Raw genomic sequence first — 25,305 nt, forward strand, 5'->3', positions numbered from 1 at the left:
TGTTCCGAAGATGAACGAATGTCTTACGGGGTTGGTACAGCATGGGGGTGAGTAATTAATGACTTAATTTTCATTTTTGGGTGAACTAACCCTTTAAATGTGAACTACTTGGCTGAAGCACCCTTTCATTTATGGCACTCAGTCTGTTTGGATAGGAGTGTTTTAGCCCATCTTAACTCCTCTTTGCTCAAAGCCTCCAGATCTACAGATACTGTATATCACAGCGAGAGCATCTCCTCTTCAGGGCGTCTACAGGATTCAGTTCTGGCCTCAGGCTGAGCTGTTCAACACTCCTCTTTTACCTGAAGACATGCTTGTGTGGATTGAGATGTTGTGGATCTGAAAGGGGAAAGTTCTTATCAGAAGGTTCTAGTGCTTGAAGCCCTAATTCCTGAGTCCCAGCTGAAGAACATCTGCCTAAATCCTGACGATGCTCCTAAAGCCCGAGTCCCAGCTGAAGAACAGCAGCCTAAAGCGTGATGATGCTCCTAAAGCCACAGTCCCAGCTGAAGAACATCAGGCTAAAGTGTGATGATGCTCCTAAAGCCACAGTCCCAGCTGAAGAACATCAGCCTAAAGTGTGATGATGCTCCTAAAGATCGAGTCCCAGCTGAAGAACAGCAGCCTAAAGCGTGATGATGCTCCTAAAGCCCGAGTCCCAGCTGAAGAACAGCAGCCTAAAGTGTGATGATGCTCCTAAAGCCAGAGTCCCAGCTGAAGAAAAGCAGCCTAAAGCGTGATGATGCTCCTAAAGTCCGAGTCCCAGCTGAAGAACAGCAGCCTAAAGTGTGATAATGCTCCTAATGCCAGAGTCCCAGCTGAAGAACAGCAGCCTAAAGTGTGATGATGCTCCTAAAGCCAGAGTCCCAGCTGAAGAAAAGCAGCCTAAAGCGTGATGATGCTCCTAAAGCCTGAGTCCCAGCTGAAGAACAGCAGCCTAAAGCGTGGTGATGCTCCTAAAGCCCGAGTCCCAGCTGAAGAACAGCAGCCTAAAGTGTGATGATGCTCCTAAAGCCAGAGTCCCAGCTGAAGAAAAGCAGCCTAAAGCGTGATGATGCTCCTAAAGTCCGAGTCCCAGCTGAAGAACGGCAGCCTAAAGTGTGATGATGCTCCTAATGCCAGAGTCCCAGCTGAAGAACAGCAACTTAAATTGTGATGATGCTCCTAAAGCCCGAGTCCCAGCTGAAGAACAGCAGCCTAAAGCGTGATGATGCTCCTAAATCCCGAGTCCCAGCTGAAGAACAGCAGCCTAAAGTGTGATGATGCTCCTAAAGCCTGAGTCCCAGCTGAAGAACAGCAGCCAAAAGCGTGATGATGCTCCTAAAGCCAGAGTCCCAGCGGAAGAACAGCAGCCTAAAGCATGATGATGCTCCTAAAGCCTGAGTCCCAGCTGAAGAACAGCAGCCTAAAGCATGATGATGCTCCTAAAGCCACAGTCCCAGCTGAAGAACATCAGGCTAAAGTGTGATGATGCTCCTAAAGCCACAGTCCCAGCTGAAGAACATCAGGCTAAAGTGTGATGATGCTCCTAAAGCCCGAGTCCCATTGGAAGAACATCAGGCTAAAGTGTGATGATGCTCCTAAAGCCACAGTCCCAGCTGAAGAACATCAGGCTAAAGTGTGATGATGCTCCTAAAGCCCGAGTCCCAGCTGAAGAACAGCAGCTTAAAGCGTGATGATGCTCCTAAAGCCAGAGTCCCAGCTGAAGAACAGCAGCCTAGAGTGCGATGAAGCTCCTAAAGCCTGAGTCCCAGCTGAAGAACAGCAGCCTAAAGCACGATGAAGCTCCTAAATCCCGAGTCCCAGCTAAAGAACAGCAGCCTAAAGTGTGATGATGCTCCTAAATACCGAGTCCCAGCTGAAGAACAGCAGCCTAAAGTGTGATGATGCTCCTAAATCCTGAGTCACAGCTGAAGAACAGCAGCCTAAAGCGTGATGATGCTCCTAAATCCCGAGTCCCAGCTGAAGAACAGCAGCCTAAAGTGTGATGATGCTCCTAAACCCTGAGTCCTAGCTGAAGAACAGCAGCCTAAAGCGTGATGATGCTCCTAAAGCCGAGTCCCAGCTGAAGAACAGCAGCCTAAAGCGTGATGATGCTCCTAAAGCCGAGTCCCAGCTGAAGAACAGCAGCCTAAAGCGTGATGATGCTCCTAAAGCCGAGTCCCAGCTGAAGAACAGCAGCCTAAAGTGTGATGATGCTCCTAAAGCCTGAGTCACAGCTGAAGAACTGCAGCCTAAAGCACTATGAAGCTCCTAAAGCCTGAGTCACAGCTGAAGAACAGCAGCCTAAAACACGATGAAGCTCCTAAAGCCTGAGTCCCAGCTGAAGAACAGCAGCCTAAAGCGTGATGATGCTCCTAAAGCCTGGGTCCCAGCTGAAGAACAGCAGCCTAAAGCGTGATGATGCTCCTAAAGCCTGAGTCCCAGCTGAAGAACAGCAGCCTAAAGTGTGATGATGCTCCTAAAGCCAGAGTCCCAGCTGAAGAACAGCAGCCTAAAGCATGATGATGCTCCTAAAGCCACTGTCCCAGCTGAAGAACATCAGGCTAAAGTGTGATGATGCTCCTAAAGCCCGAGTCCCAGTGGAAGAACATCAGGCTAAAGTGTGATGATGCTCCTAAAGCCTGAGTCCCAGCTGAAGAACAGCAGCCTAAAGTGCGATGAAGCTCCTAAAGCCTGAGTCCCAGCTGAAGAACAGCAGCCTAAAGCACGATGAAGCTCCTAAATCTCGAGTCCCAGCTGAAGAACAGCAGCCTAAAGTGTGATGATGCTCCTAAATCCCGAGTCACAGCTGAAGAACAGCAGCCTAAAGCGTGATGATGCTCCTAAATCCCGAGTCCCAGCTGAAGAACAGAAGCCTAAAGTGTGATGATGCTCCTAAAGCCTGAGTCCCAGCTGAAGAACAGCAGACTAATGGCGCTTTTCCACTGCATAGTACGGTACGGTTCGGCTCAGTACGCTTCGACTCGGCGCGGAACAGTTCAGATCGCTTTTCGTTTCCACTGCAGTAGTACCCCTTCAAAGTGTGTGGGACTGATCGTTATTTGCGCGCGCCTCTACTGCCATGACATATTCTTAAAAGCGCCACATTTTCAAACCCACAACACAGGAACAATGGAGACTATCGAGGGGATGGTGTTCCTGATTCTCGGTATGTGGTTGTTTTTAACTGCTAGACGGAAAAATGTGTTTAAAATGAGGCTGATGGCAGCAAAACAAAAATACTGCTAAAAAAGTGTCTCGTGTCTCGTGTCGCAAATCCAATGACGCTAGTAGTGACGCTGGTAATGACGATTCTGTCTGACCAATCAGTGATCTGCAGTGTTTCACGTCACATTTTAGTACCGGTACGGTACGCTTGGAACCTCAACAGACCAGGTACCATTTAAAGCGACCTGAAGCGAACCGTACTGTACCGTACCATGCAGTGGAAAAGCACCACAAGTGAGACGTACCGAACCGAACCGTACCGTACTATGCAGTGGAAAAGCGCCTTAAAGTGTGATGATGCTCCTAAAGCCTGAGTCCCAGCTGAAGAACAGCAGCCTAAAGCGTGATGATGCTCCTAAAGCCGAGTCCCAGCTGAAGAACAGCAGCCTAAAGCGTGATGATGCTCCTAAAGCCGAGTCCCAGCTGAAGAACAGCAGCTGGGACTCGACAGTACCGTACCGGTACAACAGCAGTACCGGTACGGTACGCTTGGAACCTCAACAGACCAGGTACCATTTAAAGCGACCTGAAACGAACCGTACTGTACCGTACCATGCAGTGGAAAAGCACCACAAGTGAGACGTACCGAACCGAACCGTACCATACTATGCAGTGGAAAAGCGCCTTAAAGTGTGATGATGCTCCTAAAGCCTGAGTCCCAGCTGAAGAACAGCAGCCTAAAGCGTGATGATGCTCCTAAAGCCGAGTCCCAGCTGAAGAACAGCAGCCTAAAGCGTGATGATGCTCCTAAAGCCGAGTCCCAGCTGAAGAACAGCAGCCTAAAGTGTGATGATGCTCCTAAAGCCGAGTCCCAGCTGAAGAACAGCAGCCTAAAGTGTGATGATGCTCCTAAAGCCTGAGTCACAGCTGAAGAACAGCAGCCTAAAGTGTCATGATGCTCCTAAAGCCTGAGTCACAGCTGAAGAACAGCAGCCTAAAGCACGATGAAGCTCCTAAAGCCTGAGTCCCAGCTGAAGAACAGCAGCCTAAAGTGTGATGATGCTCCTAAAGCCTGAGTCCCAGCTGAAGAACAGCAGCCTAAAGTGTGATGATGCTCCTAAAGCCTGAGTCCCAGCTGAAGAACAGCAGCCTAAAGCACGATGAAGCTCCTAAAGCCTGAGTCCCAGCTGAAGAACAGCAGCCTAAAGTGTGATGATGCTCCTAAAGCCAGAGTCCCAGCTGAAGAACAGCAGCCTAAAGCATGATGATGCTCCTAAAGCCACTGTCCCAGCTGAAGAACATCAGGCTAAAGTGTGATGATGCTCCTAAAGCCCGAGTCCCAGTGGAAGAACATCAGGCTAAAGTGTGATGATGCTCCTAAAGCCTGAGTCCCAGCTGAAGAACAGCAGCCTAAAGTGCGATGAAGCTCCTAAAGCCTGAGTCCCAGCTGAAGAACAGCAGCCTAAAGCACGATGAAGCTCCTAAATCTCGAGTCCCAGCTGAAGAACAGCAGCCTAAAGTGTGATGATGCTCCTAAATCCCGAGTCACAGCTGAAGAACAGCAGCCTAAAGCGTGATGATGCTCCTAAATCCCGAGTCCCAGCTGAAGAACAGAAGCCTAAAGTGTGATGATGCTCCTAAAGCCTGAGTCCCAGCTGAAGAACAGCAGACTAATGGCGCTTTTCCACTGCATAGTACGGTACGGTTCGGCTCAGTACGCTTCGACTCGGCGCGGAACAGTTCAGATCGCTTTTCGTTTCCACTGCAGTAGTACCCCTTCAAAGTGTGTGGGACTGATCGTTATTTGCGCGCGCCTCTACTGCCATGACATATTCTTAAAAGCGCCACATTTTCAAACCCACAACACAGGAACAATGGAGACTATCGAGGGGATGGTGTTCCTGATTCTCGGTATGTGGTTGTTTTTAACTGCTAGACGGAAAAATGTGTTTAAAATGAGGCTGATGGCAGCAAAACAAAAATACTGCTAAAAAAGTGTCTCGTGTCTCGTGTCGCAAATCCAATGACGCTAGTAGTGACGCTGGTAATGACGATTCTGTCTGACCAATCAGTGATCTGCAGTGTTTCACGTCACATTTTAGTACCGGTACGGTACGCTTGGAACCTCAACAGACCAGGTACCATTTAAAGCGACCTGAAGCGAACCGTACTGTACCGTACCATGCAGTGGAAAAGCACCACAAGTGAGACGTACCGAACCGAACCGTACCGTACTATGCAGTGGAAAAGCGCCTTAAAGTGTGATGATGCTCCTAAAGCCTGAGTCCCAGCTGAAGAACAGCAGCCTAAAGCGTGATGATGCTCCTAAAGCCGAGTCCCAGCTGAAGAACAGCAGCCTAAAGCGTGATGATGCTCCTAAAGCCGAGTCCCAGCTGAAGAACAGCAGCTGGGACTCGACAGTACCGTACCGGTACAACAGCAGTACCGGTACGGTACGCTTGGAACCTCAACAGACCAGGTACCATTTAAAGCGACCTGAAGCGAACCGTACTGTACCGTACCATGCAGTGGAAAAGCACCACAAGTGAGACGTACCGAACCGAACCGTACCATACTATGCAGTGGAAAAGCGCCTTAAAGTGTGATGATGCTCCTAAAGCCTGAGTCCCAGCTGAAGAACAGCAGCCTAAAGCGTGATGATGCTCCTAAAGCCGAGTCCCAGCTGAAGAACAGCAGCCTAAAGCGTGATGATGCTCCTAAAGCCGAGTCCCAGCTGAAGAACAGCAGCCTAAAGTGTGATGATGCTCCTAAAGCCGAGTCCCAGCTGAAGAACAGCAGCCTAAAGTGTGATGATGCTCCTAAAGCCTGAGTCACAGCTGAAGAACAGCAGCCTAAAGTGTCATGATGCTCCTAAAGCCTGAGTCACAGCTGAAGAACAGCAGCCTAAAGCACGATGAAGCTCCTAAAGCCTGAGTCCCAGCTGAAGAACAGCAGCCTAAAGTGTGATGATGCTCCTAAAGCCTGAGTCCCAGCTGAAGAACAGCAGCCTAAAGCACGATGAAGCTCCTAAAGCCTGAGTCCCAGCTGAAGAACAGCAGCCTAAAGTGTGATGATGCTCCTAAAGCCAGAGTCCCAGCTGAAGAACAGCAGCCTAAAGTGTGATGATGCTCCTAAAGCCTTAGTCCCAGCTGAAGAACAGCAGCCTAAAGCGTGATGATGCTCCTACGCGGTTATGCTGTTCTTCTACTGGTGTGCCAAACATACCTTTCACAAAGACCGTAACACAGTTTTACACAGGGTTTTGGGAGACTGGATGTACGTTTCTGCTAAGTTTACCTGGGCTTGGATGTGTTTAGTCTTCCCACACAGATAGATGGAGAATATGTAGAATGTATATATAGGATGTGTCCTGTACCAAGCAACCAACTCTTTTAATGTTGCCTGTTGACAGCCTCCATGACCAGCTTTCTCTTTGGTACATCAAAAGTCTTTTGAATTTTTTGTAGCCTTCAACTGAGTGACAACTTTCAACAATGACGCTGATCGCAAGCTCTTCTTTGCCCATGGCTCTTGTAGTAGCAGCAACAAGATGTCAGATCAATCTCACAAGAACCAGTTTATTTGGAGTTAATTCAGCTGAAGACAGGAGTGTACTGATTCACATGAGCTTGACGATTAGTTCATTCTGAACACAGCCACAAACCAAGTTATAAAACAGTTAGGTTGGTTTAAGTTTTTATTTTTATCTTTTTTCTCTGAAATGTCACTGTTTTTTAGTGGCATTGCATAGGGTTTAATCTCTACATTAAAAGTGCAACATTTCTAATATGATTTTTCTTTGTTTCATTTTTTTCATATCATGTTTTATGTCCTCTGGACATTGTTACGTTTTTTTTTTTTCTCTCTCTCTCTTTCTTTGGGCAGTTCTATTTGTTAGGCTGACAATTGGGGACGTTTTTTGAGTAATCCTGCTAAAAAAACATTGTTCCCTATCGAGGGAACTCGCGATGCGTCACTGTTACGCTTTTGGGAACGCCTCCAGCGTGACTGCGTCTGAAGCATCTATGTCAACTAGTCCAATAGGAAACATGACCGTCATGGGCGGATGACGTCATGACCAGGAAATAATAAAAGAGCACCCGGTGCAAACCGGCATTAGCTTCTGTTGCCTCAGCAAGCGATCTGTGTCTCTGTCTGTCTTATTTACTGTTGTTTGTGATTATTATTGGAACGGAATTATGGCGAAACAGATGTTCAGGCTTTGTGCTTCTCCCTGCCCGCGCTATTTAACGGGTGGGGATACTCACGAGCTTTGTGTCATTTGTTTGGGAGTGGAGCATGCGGTGTCAGCCTTCGAGGAGGCTGACTGCCAACACTGCAAAAATCTTTCGCTCCGCATGCTTCGCTCCCGCCTGGCGCTGTTTGATGAGAGCGGCCAGGCTCGCGATCCTCAGGGTGCAGGACCCGCGTCTGCCGAGGCAGCGCGGAGAATGCATTCCTGGGGATCGCAAAAGGATCTTTCAGAGGGGTTGGAGACGGGTCCTGTGGCCTTATCGCCTTCCTTTTCTGTACGATCCAGTGCTCTCGCTCCGGTGTCAGAAGCCCGCGCTGCGGTTCCTTCTGCCCGGGGAGAGAGCCCGATGCTTCAGTGCTCTAGCTCCGAGGAGGTAGATGTACTGAGCATCGACAGTTTAAGCACACACACGGGAGAAAAAGACTCGCCATCTGTTTCTCCCGCATATGATGAGTTGGTGGAAGTGATTACTAGAGCGGTTGAAAAATTACATATTGATTGGCCAGCTGTAAGAGAGGACGCGCGTCCTAAAAGCAAACTCGACGAGCGTTTTCTTTCATCTAGTGTTTCACTTCCACCACGAGGCCTTCCATTCTTTCCCGATTTACATAATGAGATTTCAAGAACGTGGAATAAGCCGTACTCTGCACGTATTTTCAGCCCTCAAGTTCATATTTATTCGGGTATAAGGGGGCTGAAAGAGTACGGCTATGAGGCGATGCCCCGGGCTGAACAGACGCTCGCGAGCTATCTGTCACCCGGTTCGGTATCGTCTCTGAAGGCCTCAGCTTTACCCACTAAACCATTAAAAACAACATCTACGTTAGTGGGCAAAGCTTATACGGCAGCAGGTCAGGCTGGTGCATGCCTCCATACTATGGCTGTATTACAGGCATACCAGGCTGAGCTGCTGGGGGATTTGGATAAAAGTGAGGGAGTTGGACTCGATGAAATTCGAGAACTTCGTCGGGCCACAGATTTGTCTCTCAGGGCTACTAAGGAGACCGCTAGAGCAATTGGGTGGTCTATGGCAGCCCTGGTGGCCACTGAGAGACATCTGTGGTTGAATTTGACTGATTTAAAGGACCGAGATCGTTCCTTCCTTTTAGATGCCCCGGTTAATCCTGATGGTCTCTTCGGCGACGCTGTTGATGAGGTCGTCGAGAGATTTCAGGAAGCTAAAAAACAGTCCGAGGCATTTAAAAAATTTCTCCCTCGCCGTGTCCAACCCCCTGGGGCTGCTGGGCGTGAGCAGCCCCAGCCGTCAAGCTCATCATATCGTGCGCAACAAAAAGAGAGTGTTGCGTCTCGTGCACCTCCACAAAAACACTGGAGGCTGACGAAACACTCTCAGCCAAAGCCTTCGAAGTCGAAGCCGGATCTGAGGACCGTTCTTCAGGCTAAGAAGGCTTCGGCGCAAAAGAAAAGGTCCTGACGCCACGGGTGTCAGACCAGTGAGGACGGCCCCAACCGAAGTGAACCGGTGTACACCTCAGTATACGGTGCCCGGTTCATTTCGGGGTCCTCAGGGGACAATTCTGCCCACCCCGCCACCCTTAGTGCTTCGGGGCGCAGTGGTCGCCAGAGAACGTCTGGCGCAACGTCGACTCGACGTTGCGTCGGACGGGAACCTTCTGAGGGGGGTTCAAAAACAGTCAGTCCGGTTGGTTTCTGCCGTTATGTTCCAGGCCCCCGGGCTGGGTGTTTTAAATACATCAGAGGCCAGCCTCGAGAGGCTGGTTCCCCTAGTAGAATTTCTGACAGAATGGAGGAATCTGCCAAATATTTCTCGTTGGGTCCTGCAGATGATAGAGAGAGGATACAGAATCCAGTTCGGTTCTCGTCCTCCACGTTTCAACGGGGTGCTGCCCACGTTGGTACACCCCGAGCAGGCTCTGGTGATGGAGCAAGAAGTGAAGGCTTTATTAGCGAAAGAAGCTATAGAGCAGGTGTATCCACCCGACAGGGAATCAGGTTTTTACAGCCGCTATTTCATTGTTCCAAAAAAGGATGGAGGGTTGCGTCCCATTTTAGATCTTCGTCTATTGAATCGTTCAGTTCAGAAACTCAAGTTCAAGATGCTGACACTCAAGCAGATTGTGACTCAAATCAGATCCGAGGACTGGTTCGTCACGATAGATTTGAAAGACGCGTACTTCCATATCTCCATCCTCCCTCAGCACAGGAGGTTCCTGAGGTTTTCTTTCGGGGGCAAAGAATACCAATATCGGGTACTTCCATTCGGTCTAGCTTTATCACCCCGCACGTTCACGAAGTGCGTAGATGCAGCTCTGGCCCCGCTCAGGCTGCAGGGCATACGCATTCTGAACTACATAGACGACTGGCTGATTCTAGCAGAGTCAGAACAGTTAGCGGTTCGGCACCGAGGTGTCGTTCTCGCACATATGCAGAAATTGGGGTTGAGGCTCAACGCCAAGAAGAGTGTGCTTTCTCCAGTACAGAGAACCACTTTTCTTGGTGTGGTATGGGATTCAGTCACGATGCGAGCCACGCTGTCGCCCGCTCGTGTAGCTGCTATCCTTTCCGCCACAAAGGAGCTAAAGCTAGGTCAGTCACGCACTGTGAAACAGTTCGAGAGACTGTTAGGTATCTTGGCAGCAGCGACCAACGTGATACCTTTTGGCCTGTTGTACATGAGACCTCTGCAGTGGTGGCTCAGGACCAGAGGGTTCTCCCCGAGGGGGAACCCACTTTGTATGATCAAGATCACGCGGCGGTGTCTCCACGCCTTGATTATATGGAGGAAACACTGGTTCCTGTCCCAGGGTCCGGTGTTGGGAGCTCTTTGCCATCGAGTGGCTATCTCGACAGATGCTTCCCTCACCGGCTGGGGAGCGGTAATGGAAGGCCGTTCAGCTCAGGGTCTGTGGAGGAGTCATCATCTCTCCTGGCACATAAATTGCCTGGAGATGATGGCTGTCTTCAAGGCTTTGAGATATTTCCTCCCAGATCTGAGGGGCCATCATGTGCTTGTCCGGACAGACAACACATCAGTGGTCTCTTATATAAATCGACAGGGGGGTCTGCGTTCGCGTCCACTGTGCAAACTGGCGCACCAGATCCTCCTGTGGTCCCTAGGGAAATTGCTCTCACTGAGGGCAGTGTATATTCCAGGGGCCCAGAATGTAGGAGCAGACACACTGTCGAGGCAGAGGCTGAGGCCGGGGGAATGGAGGCTCCACCCCGAGGTGATGGAGCAGATTTGGAGGGTGTATGGCCAGGCGGAAGTGGATCTGTTTGCGTCACAGCACACGACGCACTGTCCTCTTTGGTTCTCCCTCACTCAACCAGCCCCCCTGGGGCTGGATGCTATGGTTCAGGCATGGCCGAGGCTGCGTCTGTATGGCTTTCCCCCTGTAGCTCTGCTCCCAGGAGTTCTGGAGAGAATCCGCCAGGATGGGATAAGTCTATTGCTAGTAGCACCACGCTGGCCAAGTCGTATTTGGTTTGCGGACCTCATTCATCTTCTCGACAGGCCTCCCCTGGAGTTGCCCATCAGGAGAGACCTTCTGTCTCAGGCAGGGGGCACGATATTTCACCGCCAGCCAGAGATTTGGAAACTATGGGTGTGGCCTCTGAGGGGGCCCAACTCATGAGTAGTGGTCTGTCAGCGGAAGTAGCTGAGACCATTTTAAGCTCCAGAGCTCCGGCTACGAGGAAACTTTACGCACTTAAATGGAAAGTGTTTACTTCCTGGTGTCGCCAACACCAGTGGGACCCGATTAATTGTTCAGTCAACACAGTTCTTGAGTTTCTATAAGAGCGTTTCTCGTCAGGTCTATGTCCTTCCACGCTCAAGGTTTACGTGGCAGCCATTGCGGCTTTCCACGCCCTAGTGGGGGGTACTTCCCTCGGTCGAGACCCCTTGATTACACGTTTCCTCCATGGCACACTGAGGCTGAGGCCTGCAACTCGTACTAGGGTGCCGGCTTGGGATCTGGCTACTGTTCTTGAAGGCTTATCTGGGGTTCTCTTTGAGCCCCTGGATTCGGTTTCAGAGAAATTTCTCACTTTTAAAACAGTGTTTCTGTTAGCTATTTCATCCCTTAAGAGAGTCGGTGACCTTCAGGCCCTTTCGGTTTCCCCTACATGCCTTGAATTTGCACCAGGGATGGTCAAGGCATTCTTATACCCTAAACAAGGCTATGTGCCTAAGGTGCCCACCATGATTCCGAGGCCTATTGTGCTACAGGCTTTTTGTCCTCCACCGTTTTCTTCTCCGGACCAGGAAAGATTGAACCTTTTATGCCCAGTGAGAGCACTGGACACTTATGTGCATCGGACTTCTGCTTTTAGGAGATCTGATCAGTTATTTGTCTGCTTTGGATCTCCCAAGAGGGGTCTTCCTGCTTCAAAGCAGACACTTAGCAAGTGGATAGTTGAGGCTATTTCTCTTGCTTATGAGTCTTCTGGCCTGCCTTGCCCTTTGGCGGCTTCTAAAGCTCTCTTATCTGGAGTCTCTCTGCAAGATGTTTGTGATGCGGCGGGTTGGTCCTCTCCTCTCACATTTGTCAGGTTTTATAGCCTGGACGTGGAGGCTGCCCCAGGTTCACATGTGCTTAATAATGCTTAGGGTGGTGTGACAACAGGCTGACACTCAGGCATTTGAAAGTCTGGCGATTTGGGTATTCTCGTTCCCAAAAGCGTAACAGTGACGCATCGCGAGTTCCCTCGATAGGGAACGTCTCAGGTTACGTCTGTAACCATAGTTCCCTGAGAAGGGAACGAGACGATGCGTCACCCTGCCATACTTCCTGCATCCCTGTATCGGCTTGCTTCGGCAATTTCTGAAGCTAATGCCGGTTTGCACCGGGTGCTCTTTTATTATTTCCTGGTCATGACGTCATCCGCCCATGACGGTCATGTTTCCTATTGGACTAGTTGACATAGATGCAGACGCAGTCACGCTGGAGGCGTTCCCAAAAGCGTAACAGTGACGCATCGTCTCGTTCCCTTCTCAGGGAACTATGGTTACAGACGTAACCTGAGACGTTCTGTCTGGAGCTACAAAACTAATGATTATATATTTGGTTAAATTGATTAATCAGATTTTAAAAAGGCCAATTTTCTATCTGTATCTATGCTATATGCAAAAGAACTAGCTAAAAACTAAACTAACTAAAGTTACTCGAACTAAAAAGACTGTTTAAATCCCCACATTAAAAAGGAAGATAATAAGAAAGAATAAGGAATAATGTCTTAAAGAAACGTCTTAAATTTTTGATTTTATTAAAATGCTGTCATCCCTTTACAGTAACCACTCTCTTAAAATACTTGGATTACATGTTGACATTTAAATCTAAATTTAATGACCAACAACAGATATTTCAGCTAAATTAATTATTTTGCGTTGAATATTAATTGTTTCCCATTCTAATGCACCCTGTCTGATTGACATGCATGGGTATATATACTGTCAGGACAAGCCTTCTTGCAAAATGGAAATACTCATGTGAATTTGTAACACCTACAGTTGTAATTGAAATTATTCAACCCCCATTCAAATTCTGGTTTATTGCCAAAATTTACAGACTTTCAGCTGTGTGCAATAAACAAATAACAAACAAAAGTAAAAGTTGAAATAGCTCAACACAACAAATATTTCATTTCCCAAAATTCAACTTTTAGTGACTTCTGCAGTATCAACATTATTCAACCCCATGAATAGAAGATCTCACAACAGCACAAATCTGCAAAACAGGTGCACACCTTAAGCACATGAGATGAAACTAATCAAGGGCTTCATTAGTTGCATCAGGTGTGCTTGAACTAGAACACATTAAATATCTGAACTGGCTAGGTTTGTTGAGTGTCATGTTTGACTGTATGTTAGAAATATGGCAAATAAGTCAAAAGAATGGTCATCACCCTTCACAAACAAAGAACAGGATATAAAAAGATAACAAAGTCATTAAATGTTGCTACCATTGGAAGCATAGTTTTCAAGTTCAAAGTTAAAGGAACAGTGGTTACACTACCTGGACGGGGCACAAAAAGGAAACTATCAACAGATTTCTGAGGAGGCAGGTTCAGAAAAACTTGTTTACAATAGACAATGAGGTTTCAGCTTGCACAGTCGTGTGCTAAACACATGCCAGAACTCCAAGACGTACACCACTACAGACCCAAAAGCACAAGAAAAATGCTCAAAATCATAAAAATAAGCAATGGAAGTTTTGGGATTCAGTTCTGTGGAGCGATGAACAAAACTGGATCTTTTCAGCCCAATGAAAGGAGGAAGAAGAATGAAGCATATTCTGAAATGAACACTGTTAAGCAGTTAAACATGGTGGGACTTGGTGGTTCCCAAGCATACCTCAAATTTCACTAAGGCTTGGTTGCAGAATAAGTCCTGGAAGATCCTACAGTGGCCATCACAGTTGCCTGACTTGAACCCCTTAGAAAATCTCTGGTGGGATTTAAAGGCGGCGGTAGCAGAACGCAAACCCAAGAATATTTTAGTTTTGATTGATTCACTTCCATCGCAACTTTCATTAGTTATTAACTTAGGGGCCGCTAACACGACATCGTTCTAACAGAAACCCACGCTCTGAATGCTCATCCGCACAACAGCAGTGCCTGGGGCTCGAGAACGCAAACCTTGAAATGGGTTCCACGGTGCAAGCCTTAAAGAAAATGAAATAATATATACATATGTTCCCTATCGAGGGAACTCAAACTGCGTCAAATGACACTTTGGGGGAACGCCCCTCAGCGTAGCGCCTCTGAAGTATGAATGAAACTATGCCAATCTCTGATTGGTGTTGCGTCATGACGTAATGTGTGACGGCACATAGGCGGAAGCTATATAAGGACCCGGCACACATGAGATGTCAGCTTTTTGTTCTTCAGCAAAGCGCTCTGTGTCAAAACTGTCTGTCTTATTTGGTGTTGTTTGTCCCATAAGTATTGTCCTGAGTTATTGCAATATGGAATCTAGTGGCTCGGATCTCGCGTTTGCCGAGGCAGCGTGTAGATTACGAGTCTACTCAGCAATAAAGATTCTGAGACTGGGATCTCGCGTTTGCCAAGGCAGCGCGTTGATTTAAGGTCTGCATTGCAATTCAGAATCGAGTGGCTCGGATCTCCCGTTTGCCGAGGCATGCGTGTAGATTACGAGTTTACACTGCAATAAAGATTCTGAGACTGGGATCTCGCGTTTGCCGAGGCAGCACGTTGATTTAAGGTCTGCATTGCAATTCAGAATCTAGTGGCTCGGATCTCGCGTTTGCCGAGGCAGCGTGCAGATTACAAGTCTACTCAGCAATAAAGATTCTGAGACTGGGATCTCGCGTTTGCCGAGGCAGCGCGTTGATTTAAGGTCTGCATTGCAATTCAGAATCTAGTCGCTCGGTTCTCGCGTTTGCCGAGGCAGCATGTAGATTACGAGTCTACTCAGCAATAAAGATTCTGAGACTGGGATCTCGCGTTTTGCCGAGGCAGCGCGTAGATTTAAGGTCTGCATTGCAATTCAGAATCTAGTGGCTCGGATCTCGCGTGTGCCGAGGCAGTGTGTAGATTACGAGTTTACGCTGCAATAAAGATTCTGTGTGGGGGCAAGGCATGCACAGTCAGCTCCTGAGGGCGCTGGCTGTGTTCATTGAGAAAAATCTGGACGCACACACAGCCGTGCGTTCGGGTGTTTTCAGCCTCGTGCCTATTGACTTTTTTCTCGAGAGATGAAAGTGAATGACTCGAATCTCGCCGTTGCCGAGGCAGCGCGTAGATTATGAGTCTACAATAATAAGGACACATAATCTGTAAATAAAAATTTTAAATAGTAAAAAAAAAATAATAATACTGTTTTGTGTGAGGCATTCACAGTCAGCTCCTGAGGGTGCTGGCAGTGTTCATTGAGAAATATCTCGACGCATAGGCCTACAAATTAGTACATGCGCTGTCGGATATTTCAGCCTCACATCTGTTGACTTCCTTCTCGAGGGATGAAAGCCAAATATATTATTACGGCTCAAATCTCACGGTTGCTGAGGCAGCGTGTAGATTACGAGACTAATAATATTAAACATTATTGTTTGGTGAAAGAGTACTGCTTCTAGAGCCCCTCCTCTAGGAGCTTGGGGGCATAGACGGCACTCTCAGGCGAAGCCTCAGCCTAAACAGGGCAACCTGAGGGTCGTCCTGCAGGCTATAAAGGCTTCCACAAAGAGGTCCTAGCCAGCCTAGGTTCTCTGCGGGCAGCCCCACCCGCGGTGGAGCGACCAAAGTCATCCCTTTCGCGGAGCCCGCAGGAAATCGATGTTGCTCTCCCGCCGTTAAACACGTTTCGGGACGCATCGGTTTCCAGCGAACGCAGGCTGCACTGTCCGCCCCACAGGCTTGCGGCCAGGCAGCAATCGCGTCCGCCCATCGAGAATCGTTTTCGGTCCAGCCCTGCCGGAAATCCGCTTCAGGGGATCGAGAACGAATTCCGATTAATACCCGAGGCCAGGCTCAAGAGCCTGGTTCCCTTGGTAAAATAGGGCCCTGCGCACCATTCAGAATGGGTACAGGCTGCAGATCGGTTTCCACCCATCCAGATACAATGGGGTGATCTGGACTGTAGTCGACTCAGTGCAGGGTTGGGTATTGGAACAGGAAGTAAACTCCCTTCTAGAAAAAGAGGCCATAGAACATATTCCTCCACTAGACAGGGAGTCCGGGCTCTACAGCCGCTACTTCATAGTTCCCAAGAAGGATGGGGCGGTTGCGTCCGATAATAGATCTCAGGCACTTGAACCGTTCTCTGAGGAGATTCAGATTCAAGATGCTCACCAACAATTGTGTACCAAAGTCAATCCGAGGATTGGTTTGTCACGATAGATCTGAAGATCTCAAGATCTGAAGCGTACCAATATCGGGTTCTTCCGTTCGGCCTAGCACTCTCACCCCGCACATTTACCAAATATGTGGATACAGCTCTAGCACCCCTGAGACTCGAGGGTATCAGGGTGCTCAATTTTATAGACGACTGGCTCACTAAATAAAAAGAGCTGGCTCAGTCACAAGAGCAGGCGGTTCAGCATCGAGATGTTGTCCTCGCCCACATCCAAAAGTTGGGGTGGAGACTCAACACGAAGAAGAGCGTGTTGACATCTGCCCAGAGAACGACGTTCCTGGGAGGGGTGTGGGATTCGGTCACGATACGGGCACGGCTGTCTCCCGCGTGAGTCGGATCCATCTGGCCACAGTGGCTGGGATAAAGCTGGGCCAAGCCATCACTGTCAAACATTTCCATAGAGTGTTTGGGCTCAGGGCAGCAGCGTCCAACATCATTCCATTTGGACTGCTGCTCATGAGGGCCCTTCAGTGGTGGTTTAAAACCAAGGGATTTTCCCTGAGGGGAAATCCATTCCGCACGATCAGGGTTACGTGCAGATGCCTTCGTTCCCTATCTATGTGGAAGAAAGCTTGGTTTCTGTCCCAAGGTCCAGTGTTGGGAGCGTCATGTCGCCGGAAAACCGTCTCGACAGACGCTTCCCTCACGGGCTGAGGCGCGGTCATGGACGGTCGCTTTGCGACAGGCCTATGGCAGGACCATCATTCCTCCTGGCACATAACTGCCTGGAAATGTTGGCGGTTTCCCGGGCTCTGAGGAGCTTCCTGCCGGACCTCAGAGGTTACCATGGCCTATGTAAACCATCAGGGGGGTCTGAGGTCTCGCCCTCTATGCAGATTGGCGCATCAGATCCTCCTGTGGTCCCAGGAGAAATTGTTGTCTCTAAGAGCGACATTCATCCTGGGGAGTCAAAATCAGGGAGCAGACGTCCTGTCGAGACAGGGGCTGAGGCCCGGGGAGTGGTGACTCCACCCCGAGGTGGTAGAGTCAATATCTCAGAGGTTTGGCCCAGTGGTAGTGGACCTGTTTGCGTCTCGAGAGACGACCCACTCTCCACAGTGGTTTTCACCTCACTCCTCCAGCCCCCCTGAGGCTGGATGCCATGGTACAGACGTGGCCGAGGCTACGTCTGTATGCATTTCCCCCGATCGCTCTGCTCCTTGGAGTTCTAGAGAGGGTCCGTCGTGATGGAATCAGTCTATTGCTGGTAGCCCGTTGTGGCCGGCCCGAGTATGGTTCTCAGACATTATATTGCTCTAGACGGCCCTCCGTGGGGGATTCCCCTCAGGAGGGGCCTGCTGACACAGGAGGAGGGCTCAATATTTCACCCTCAGCCAAAGAGTTATGGAAACTGTGGGTCTGGCCCCTGAGGGGGCACAGTACCTAGAGGCCAACCTATCAGCTGGAGTAATGGAGACCATATTCAGCTCTAGAGCTCCCTTCACGAGGAAACTGTACGGATTGAAGTGGAATGTTTTCACCATTTGGTGTAGGGAGTGTGAGGTTGATCCAGTTAACTGCCCAGTGGCTTCAGTGCTGGAGTTCCTCCAAGATCGCTTCTCCACTGGTCTTACCCTGTCCACACTCAAGGTGTATGTGGCTGCCATTGTGGCTTTCCACACTCCTCTGAGTGATGGACCTCTGGGGAGACACCGATTGATCGTACGTTTCCTCCGTGGAGCCTGGAGGATGAGACCTGCGGCTCGTACCAGGGTTCCCAGATGGGTCCTGACAGTAGTTCTCGAAGGTTTGGCTGAGGCCCCCTTCGAGCCACTGGAGTCGGCTGAGGCCAAGAACCTGACGCTGAAGGTCGCTTTTCTGTTGGCCATCACTTCTCTGAGGAGGGTTGGGAGATCTTCAGGCGCTCTCCATATCTAACGAGTGCCTGGAGTTTGCTCCAGGCAACATTAAAGCCATCCTTCACCCTAGGCCTGGCTATCTGCCTAAGGTGCCATCCAGTGTGGCACAGCCTATGGTGTTCTGCAGGTGATTCATCCTCCATCCCATGTGTCGGCGGATGAAGAGAGACTTCACTTGCTCTGCCCTGTCAGAGCACTGAGGACCTACATTCAGAGGCTCTCTTCATGGCGGAAGGAGGACCAGTTGCTGGTGTGTTTTGGGTCCCCCAAGAAGGGGCTTCCCGCTTCTAAACAGACCATCAGCAACTGGATTGTCCATGCTATTTCTACGGCCTACCAGGTGCGCGGTATGCCTTCACCTGTGGCTGTGAGGGCTCATTCCACCAGAGGCTTGGCGTCCTCTAGAGCCCTTCTCACGGGGGCTCCCATCCAGGAGGTCTGCGATACAGCTGGATGGGCCACCCCATATACCTTTATTAGGTTTACAGTTTGGACATTCCGTCGACACCCGGCTCTCTTGTGCTCGCGTCCTGAGTGTGCCTGTGAGCAGCTTCACACCAGGGCAGGCAGGGCGCGTTGTGGCGTAGTGGGTACTCGTTCCCCCAAAGTGTCATTTGACGCAGTTTGAGTTCCCTCGATAGGGAACGTCCTCGGGTTACGACTGTAACCCTTGTTCCCTGAGAAGGGAATGAGAACTGCGTCTCGTGGCCACGCCTTCCCCTGCCTGGGAGCGCTTGCTTCATCACAGAAGCTGACATCTCATGTGTGCCGGGTCCTTATATAGCTTCCGCCTATGTGCCGTCACACATTACGTCATGACGCAACACCAATCAGAGATTGGCATAGTTTCATTCATACTTCAGAGACGCTACGCTGAGGGGCGTTCCCCCAAAGTGTCATTTGACGCAGTTCTCGTTCCCTTCTCAGGGAACAAGGCTTACAGTCGTAACCCGAGGACGTTTTTTTTATCTCTACGCAAGCTTTAAAAACGCAAACCTATGAAAACGCTGATGGCGTGCACATGCGTATTACGTGTTTAGTCTATAGACCTTATCTAGCCCCACCCCTTTTCAGCGCTGCGCTTGTTGTCTTTTGTCTTCCGGTCTGTATTTTCACAGTGATCTTGCCTATTTATGAATGAACGGCTCGCTTTAAAATCTTCCCGGTCTACTGACATGTGTTAAGACAACTGCTTTAAACATTACAATCCTCATGATAACTTTTGTTAATTTTACATTAAGTGAATCCACTTCAAAAGCTAATTACTCCTGGACAGCAATGACATAGAGATACACAGAGCGACCGCAAAAACGGAAGTTCAAAGACAATATTCTAAAGATGGCGGCGCCCTCATTTCTCTGGTGCATAAGGTCTTTAGGTTTGTGCATTTGAATATGTGCGCAGGCTTTAGATAAAGTCTTTCTTCACAAATTGACCTCAACAAATTACTTGTCTGGTCTTAAAAATTTATAAAAACAGATTTATTTATAGCTTCCATGTAGCCATGTGAACTGGAACTATTTTGGCAATGATTATCTGTACAGAGGTAAAGGGAAAGAGGCCTTCACAGGGAGAGACTACAGTAGTTATACGTTCACTAGTCAGGACTGCGTTGTCGTCGCGTACAGGCGCAGGTCTTTCATCAGTTCTGGATACGGCCTGGATCCGGCGGACTGTGGTAAACCTCGGGATAAACAGAGAGACAAATATTAGTGTAGATGCCATTCTTCTTATGATGTAACGAGTACATCAGGATTTAAGGGAAAGTGTTAGTCTAGCTTTAAACTGACAGAGTGTGTCTGCTTCCCGGACAATGTTAGGAAGACTGTTCCAGAGTTTTAGTGCTAAATAGGAAAAGGATCTCCCACCTGCAGTCGATTTTGATATTCTAGCTATTATCAACTGGCCGGAACTTTGAGATCGCAGTAGACGTGAAGGACTAATGCGTTCAGGGATATGAATGGCTAATGCGGGCGGAGATATGAATGGAGGCTTAATTCACTGGGAGGTATTGTGTGTCACTAAATTGCAGTGTCTAGTGTGGAAACAAGCACGTTTGAAGTCTCAAGTGTTTTACTAATTGCACAAGTGTGGGAAATTCTAAATTCTACTTCCACTCGTAGTCCCAGCTGCTCCTCGGGGTGGTGTTTCAGTTTAGGGGTGGACGGCCCACTGTTGTCAGTCTCTGTCGCAAGGAATGAAGAATCACCATAGACAGTAAAAAAAATGGACAGAGCGATCTCATTGGAACTTCATTGAGACGATTGAAGCCCGTTTTTGGCGATTTTTTAGCACTTCCATCCCCGACGCGCAGACTCAAACAGAGCTTGACAACGTAATGTGACGAGAGAAACCCGTCTGTCTTCTAGTGCTGTGGCATGAGAAATCTGAATCATTCCCTTCCGAAACATGCAGAGGCGGAGAGTGTGAATAGGAGCTGTCCATGAGCTAAGAGAAGGAGACAATTCTGCTAGGTATTCTGATTAATTATTTTGTCATTTTGCCTCCACGTTTCCCCGATTGCACGTGAGCTTCTCCTCCTGTCCATACGGTAATCTCTCTACGTGCGACAGAGAGTCACGTGGGTATGACGCAATCGTTAGCCTACTTTCACTAAAACTGCTTCTACGGGGCCATAACATAAGCTACAAGGTAATGGAGCTATTTATACATTGTCGTGTTTCTTTAGAAATAAATAAACTACAAATGGGGTCTTCCAATAAAGAAACATTGTTATTTATTTTAACCTCCTCATGTGTTTCCACGGTCTGCTCCTCAGGGCGGTGTTTCAGTTTAGGGGTGGGCGACCCGTTGTAGCTCACCCCTACCTGCTGTGACAAAGTGGCGTAGTCGGCAGGGTCCGTCTGAGTTGAGCAACTGTGGACCATGGGGAGACCAGTTTTTTTTTTTCCCTGTTCCAGGGACTGGAACGGACTGGTGGGGGAGGATGTCACCGGATGATTAGGTGATTATTAAGAGGATTAGTGGCAGGTGTGGAGGAGGAGGAGCTTGAGTGGTGATTGGGGCACATGCTCCCAAAGTGGAGTATAAAAGAAAGCCATTTTGAAGAGAGAGAAATTTTGGGGAAAAGAGAAAGAGTGAAGACACTCGGAGGGAGGCACAGAAAGGCAGCGGAGGGAAGCCGCGGAAGAAGAAAACTTATGGTATGTTTATTCCTCACAAAGTCTGGAGAACCCCAAGCCAGCGGCACGAAGGATCCCGCCGGAGATATGAATGGAGGCTTAATTTACTGTGAGGTATTGTGGATTGCACAAGTATGGCAAGAAGCACGTTTGAAGTCTCGAGTATTTTACTGATTGCACGAGTGCGGAAAATTCTGAATTCTACCTCAATCGTAGTCCCAGCTGTTGTTCAGTCTCTGTCGCCAGGAATGAAGAATCACTGAGCCGGTGTGCGAATGAGAAACTATGAGCAGTTATTGATCCTCTGATGTTCAGAGCTGGAGGAACCATTGAGCCGGTGAGCGAATGAGAAGTTATGAGCTGTTACTGACCCTCTGATGTTCAGAGCTGGAGGAACCATTGAGCTGGTGAGTGAATGAGAAGCTATGAGCTGTTACTGACCCTCTGTTGTTCAGTCTCTGTCGCCAGGAATGAAGAATCACTGAGCCGGTGAGCGAATGAGAAGCTAAGAGCTGTTACTTAGGGCCCTATATATTCCGCGATCACGGAATCGCGGACGGAATCGCGGAATTGGCCAATTAACGTGGAATCTAGTGTTAACCTGGAATTTCGCGGAATTTTACATATTTGGAATGAAATTCTTTTTTGTGTGGGAGAAGAATGTATGTCTGTGGAAAATGCAGACGGGGAAGCAAATCTGGGCGAAGTAACCCCTCCCGTTATCCTCCACGGCTCTGTTTTCGTCGGCGAAAAAGTTAAGAAACTCAACGCACGCACACGCACACCCCCATCCCCTCCGTACACGTCTTTCTTATGAGGTGCCGGACTGGACAAAATCGAAGTGACATTGCGCGAGAGAGAGTGTGTCCGAGACCCCGTTTACACCTGGAATTAAAATGAGATCTGTATCCAGATAAGTTATCCGGATAATAAGTCAATCAATCAATCAATCATTTATTTATAGAGCACATTTAAAACACAACCGAGGTTGACCAAAGTGCTTTACAAGGAATAAAAGAGACACAGATATAAAACTGCAATACAAACTTAAAACTAAATGAGACAAGAAGGCACTAAAAAAAAAAATATAATAATAATAATAATAATAATAAAAAGAAAAACAGAGAAAACAGGAAGACAGATTACAGGGTGTTAAAAGCCAGGGTGAATAGATGAGTCTTGAGTTGAGATTTAAAAGTACAGATAGATGGAGCTTGCCTAATTGCAGGAGGAAGGCTATTCCACAGCTTTGGCCCAGCAGCAGCAAAAGCACGCTCACCACGTTTTTTGAGATTAACTTTAGGGACTGTAAGATGGCCAAGGTCAGAGGATCTCAGATTTCTAGAAGGAGTGTACGGAGTCAGAAGATCAGTTAAATATTGAGGAGCCAAGTTATTCTGAGTTTTATAGACAAATAATAAAATTTTAAACTCAATCCTATACTTTACTGGGAGCCAGTGCAAAGACATTAAGATAGGTGTTATGTGGTCAAACTTTCGCTTCCCCTCAAGTAGTCTAGCGGCAGCATTTTGGACCAACTGTAGACGCGAGATGGAAGCCTGAGAAATACCATAATACAGAGAATTACAGTAATCAAGCCTCGATGTAATAAATGCATGAACAGCTGTTTCCAAATTTCTCCTGGATAAGACGGGCTTCACTTTACTGAGAAGGCGAAGTTGATAAAAACATGATTTGACAACCGAGGAGATCTGTTTATCAAAGTTTAAACTGGAGTCAAAAAGGAAGCCCAAATTTCTGGCACACTTTGTGTTATAAGGGGAGAGACAACCCTGGTCAAAATCGAAAACACAGTTTTCTTTGGGGCCGAAAATAATAAACTCCGATTTATTTTCATTTAAGTTTAAGAAATTACTTGAAAGCCATGACTTCAGTTCATTTAGACAATCTAGCAGCGGCTGAAGAGTATATTTGTTGTTACGTTGCAAGGGCAGGTAGAGCTGTGTATCATCGGCATATAGATGAAAAGAAACACCATGTTTTTTAAAAATAGCAGCCACAGGGAGCAGATACAAAGAAAACAACACAGGCCCAAGGATTGAACCCTGAGGAACACCACAACCAAGGTGCTTGTTAGTGGATGAGTAATGTCCCAAGTGAACAGTAAAACATCTATCTGACAGGTAAGAGTGAAACCACTGTAAAACAGAACCGCGAAGTCCTACACAAGACTCCAAGCGTGACAGAAGAATGTTGTGGTCGACTAAATCAAAAGCAGCACTTAGGTCTAGCAGGACCAAAGCCATTTGTTTTCCTGAATCAGTGGTGAGATAAATATCATTTAAGACTCTTAAAAGAGCAGATTCAGTGCTATGTAGTGCTTTAAAATCTGATTGAAAAACTTCATTTTTTCTGTTTTAATTTTTGCAAATTCCGTTTTTTCCGTTTTAATTTTTGGAAATTCAGTTTTTGCACAGTCCAAAATTCGCATCCGAAATTTTTGCACGTTAAAAAATAAATACGACCTCACGTTATGTCAATCACGCTTGCACACTGCCTCCGAAACTTTCGTCCGTCAGAAAAAAAATCGATTCGGGTTCGATTTTCTGTGTTTTTTGCATCCGTAGCTACCAGTTTGAATGGAGTTTGAATGGTGTTTGAATGGTGTTTTGACAATTCAGAGCCACTGAATCACGAATACGAAAAAGCACATATGAAAATTTCGGACTCAGTGTGCAATGGCCTTAACAGTGAATACTCATGCCATTTTTCCTAATGATATCTCCTAATGGTAACATGTACAAAGTGAACAGCAACAGTCCTAGTACTGAGCCTTGTGGTACGCCATACTGAACATGTGATTGATAAGCCATCTCTTCATTTACTGCTACAAACTGATAACGGTCAGATAAGTATGATTTAAACCATGCTAATGCAATTCCACTAATGCCAACATAGTTTTCTAGTCTATTTAAAAGAATATTTTGGTCAATAGTATCAAATGCAGATCGAGTAACACTAATGGAGAGATACAACCACGATCGGATGATAAGAGCAAATCATTTGTGACTCTGATGAGAGCAGTCTCAGTACTATGGTACGATCTAAATATTCGCAGATATCATTTCTTTCTAAAAAGGAACATAGTTGTGAGGATACTGCCTTTTCTAGTATCTTTGACAGAAAAGGTAGATTTGAGATTGGCCTGTAATTGACTAATTCTGTTGGATCAAGTTGCATTTTTTTTAACAAGCAGTTTAATCATAGCCAGCTTAAAAGATTTACATAAAAGATGTTACATATCCTAATGACAAAGATGAATTAATGATATTAAGAAGAGGATCTATGACCTCTGGAAGTATTTCTTGCAATAGCCTAGTCAGTATAGGGTTAACAGGCTAGCGAGATACAAGCATGTTGTGCTAGCGATTATGGTTTAGATAAAAGCTAACAATGTCAGATTAATGTGATTGCCCATTTAGATGTATTAAATACAGTTATTTTCTGAACAAATTAAATGGAAATTTAATCTTAATCACAGAGTCATTTAGAATCAGAGTTTCATGAGATGTCTCTGCAGTGAGTTAAGTAATTTGCTATTCTGTGAATAACTGCTATTCTGTAAATACTTTGTCCTTTTCCTCTGACCTTTCTCTCTTTCTTCTTTTTTCCCCAGATGTTGGTTGGGCCACTGCCAGCAGGAAAGGGTGCAGCATGTCTAACATGTAAAGGGATCTGCTCTGGGTTCCAGCCACATTCCTGGAGGTAATTTATTCTCTTGACTAAAGATGAAAAAAGAGAGGAAAGGGCTTCTACGCCTGCCTCAGTTCTCTGGATGTGGAAAACTGGATTAATGAGTGTGAGTTATGAGTGCTTCTGTGTGAACTGAATGGGCTCAGTGTTTTCAGAATGTCATGACTTTGGTGCTTGCCTAATTAATCTGTCTATATTAATTATATGATGAATATATAATAATATAAACACTGTCATTTTTAAATCAATAATCAAATCTACTTTACTGCTATGGGGGGGGGGCTTACCTGGGGCCTGTACCAGTGACTAGCTGAACAAAACCATGTT

At 47.4% G+C, this 25,305-nt stretch overlaps 1 protein-coding gene across 2 annotated transcripts in view; it reads left to right on the forward strand.

Annotated features, from left to right (window-relative positions):
• The window catches only part of lmcd1 (LIM and cysteine-rich domains 1), a 61,319-nt gene that overhangs the window by 4,625 nt on the left and 31,389 nt on the right, over nucleotides 1-25,305 (forward strand). For both annotated transcript variants that reach the window (XM_039657281.2, XM_039657280.2), the window contains exon 2: nucleotides 24,902-24,990. In XM_039657281.2, coding sequence (XP_039513215.1) covers nucleotides 24,902-24,990 — 89 coding nt within the window. The remainder of the gene's footprint in view (nucleotides 1-24,901; nucleotides 24,991-25,305) is intronic.

This window comes from Pimephales promelas, chromosome 2 (genome assembly GCF_988280905.1).
Source record: "Pimephales promelas chromosome 2, fPimPro1.hap1.1, whole genome shotgun sequence".
Lineage (NCBI taxonomy): Eukaryota > Metazoa > Chordata > Actinopteri > Cypriniformes > Leuciscidae > Pimephales > Pimephales promelas.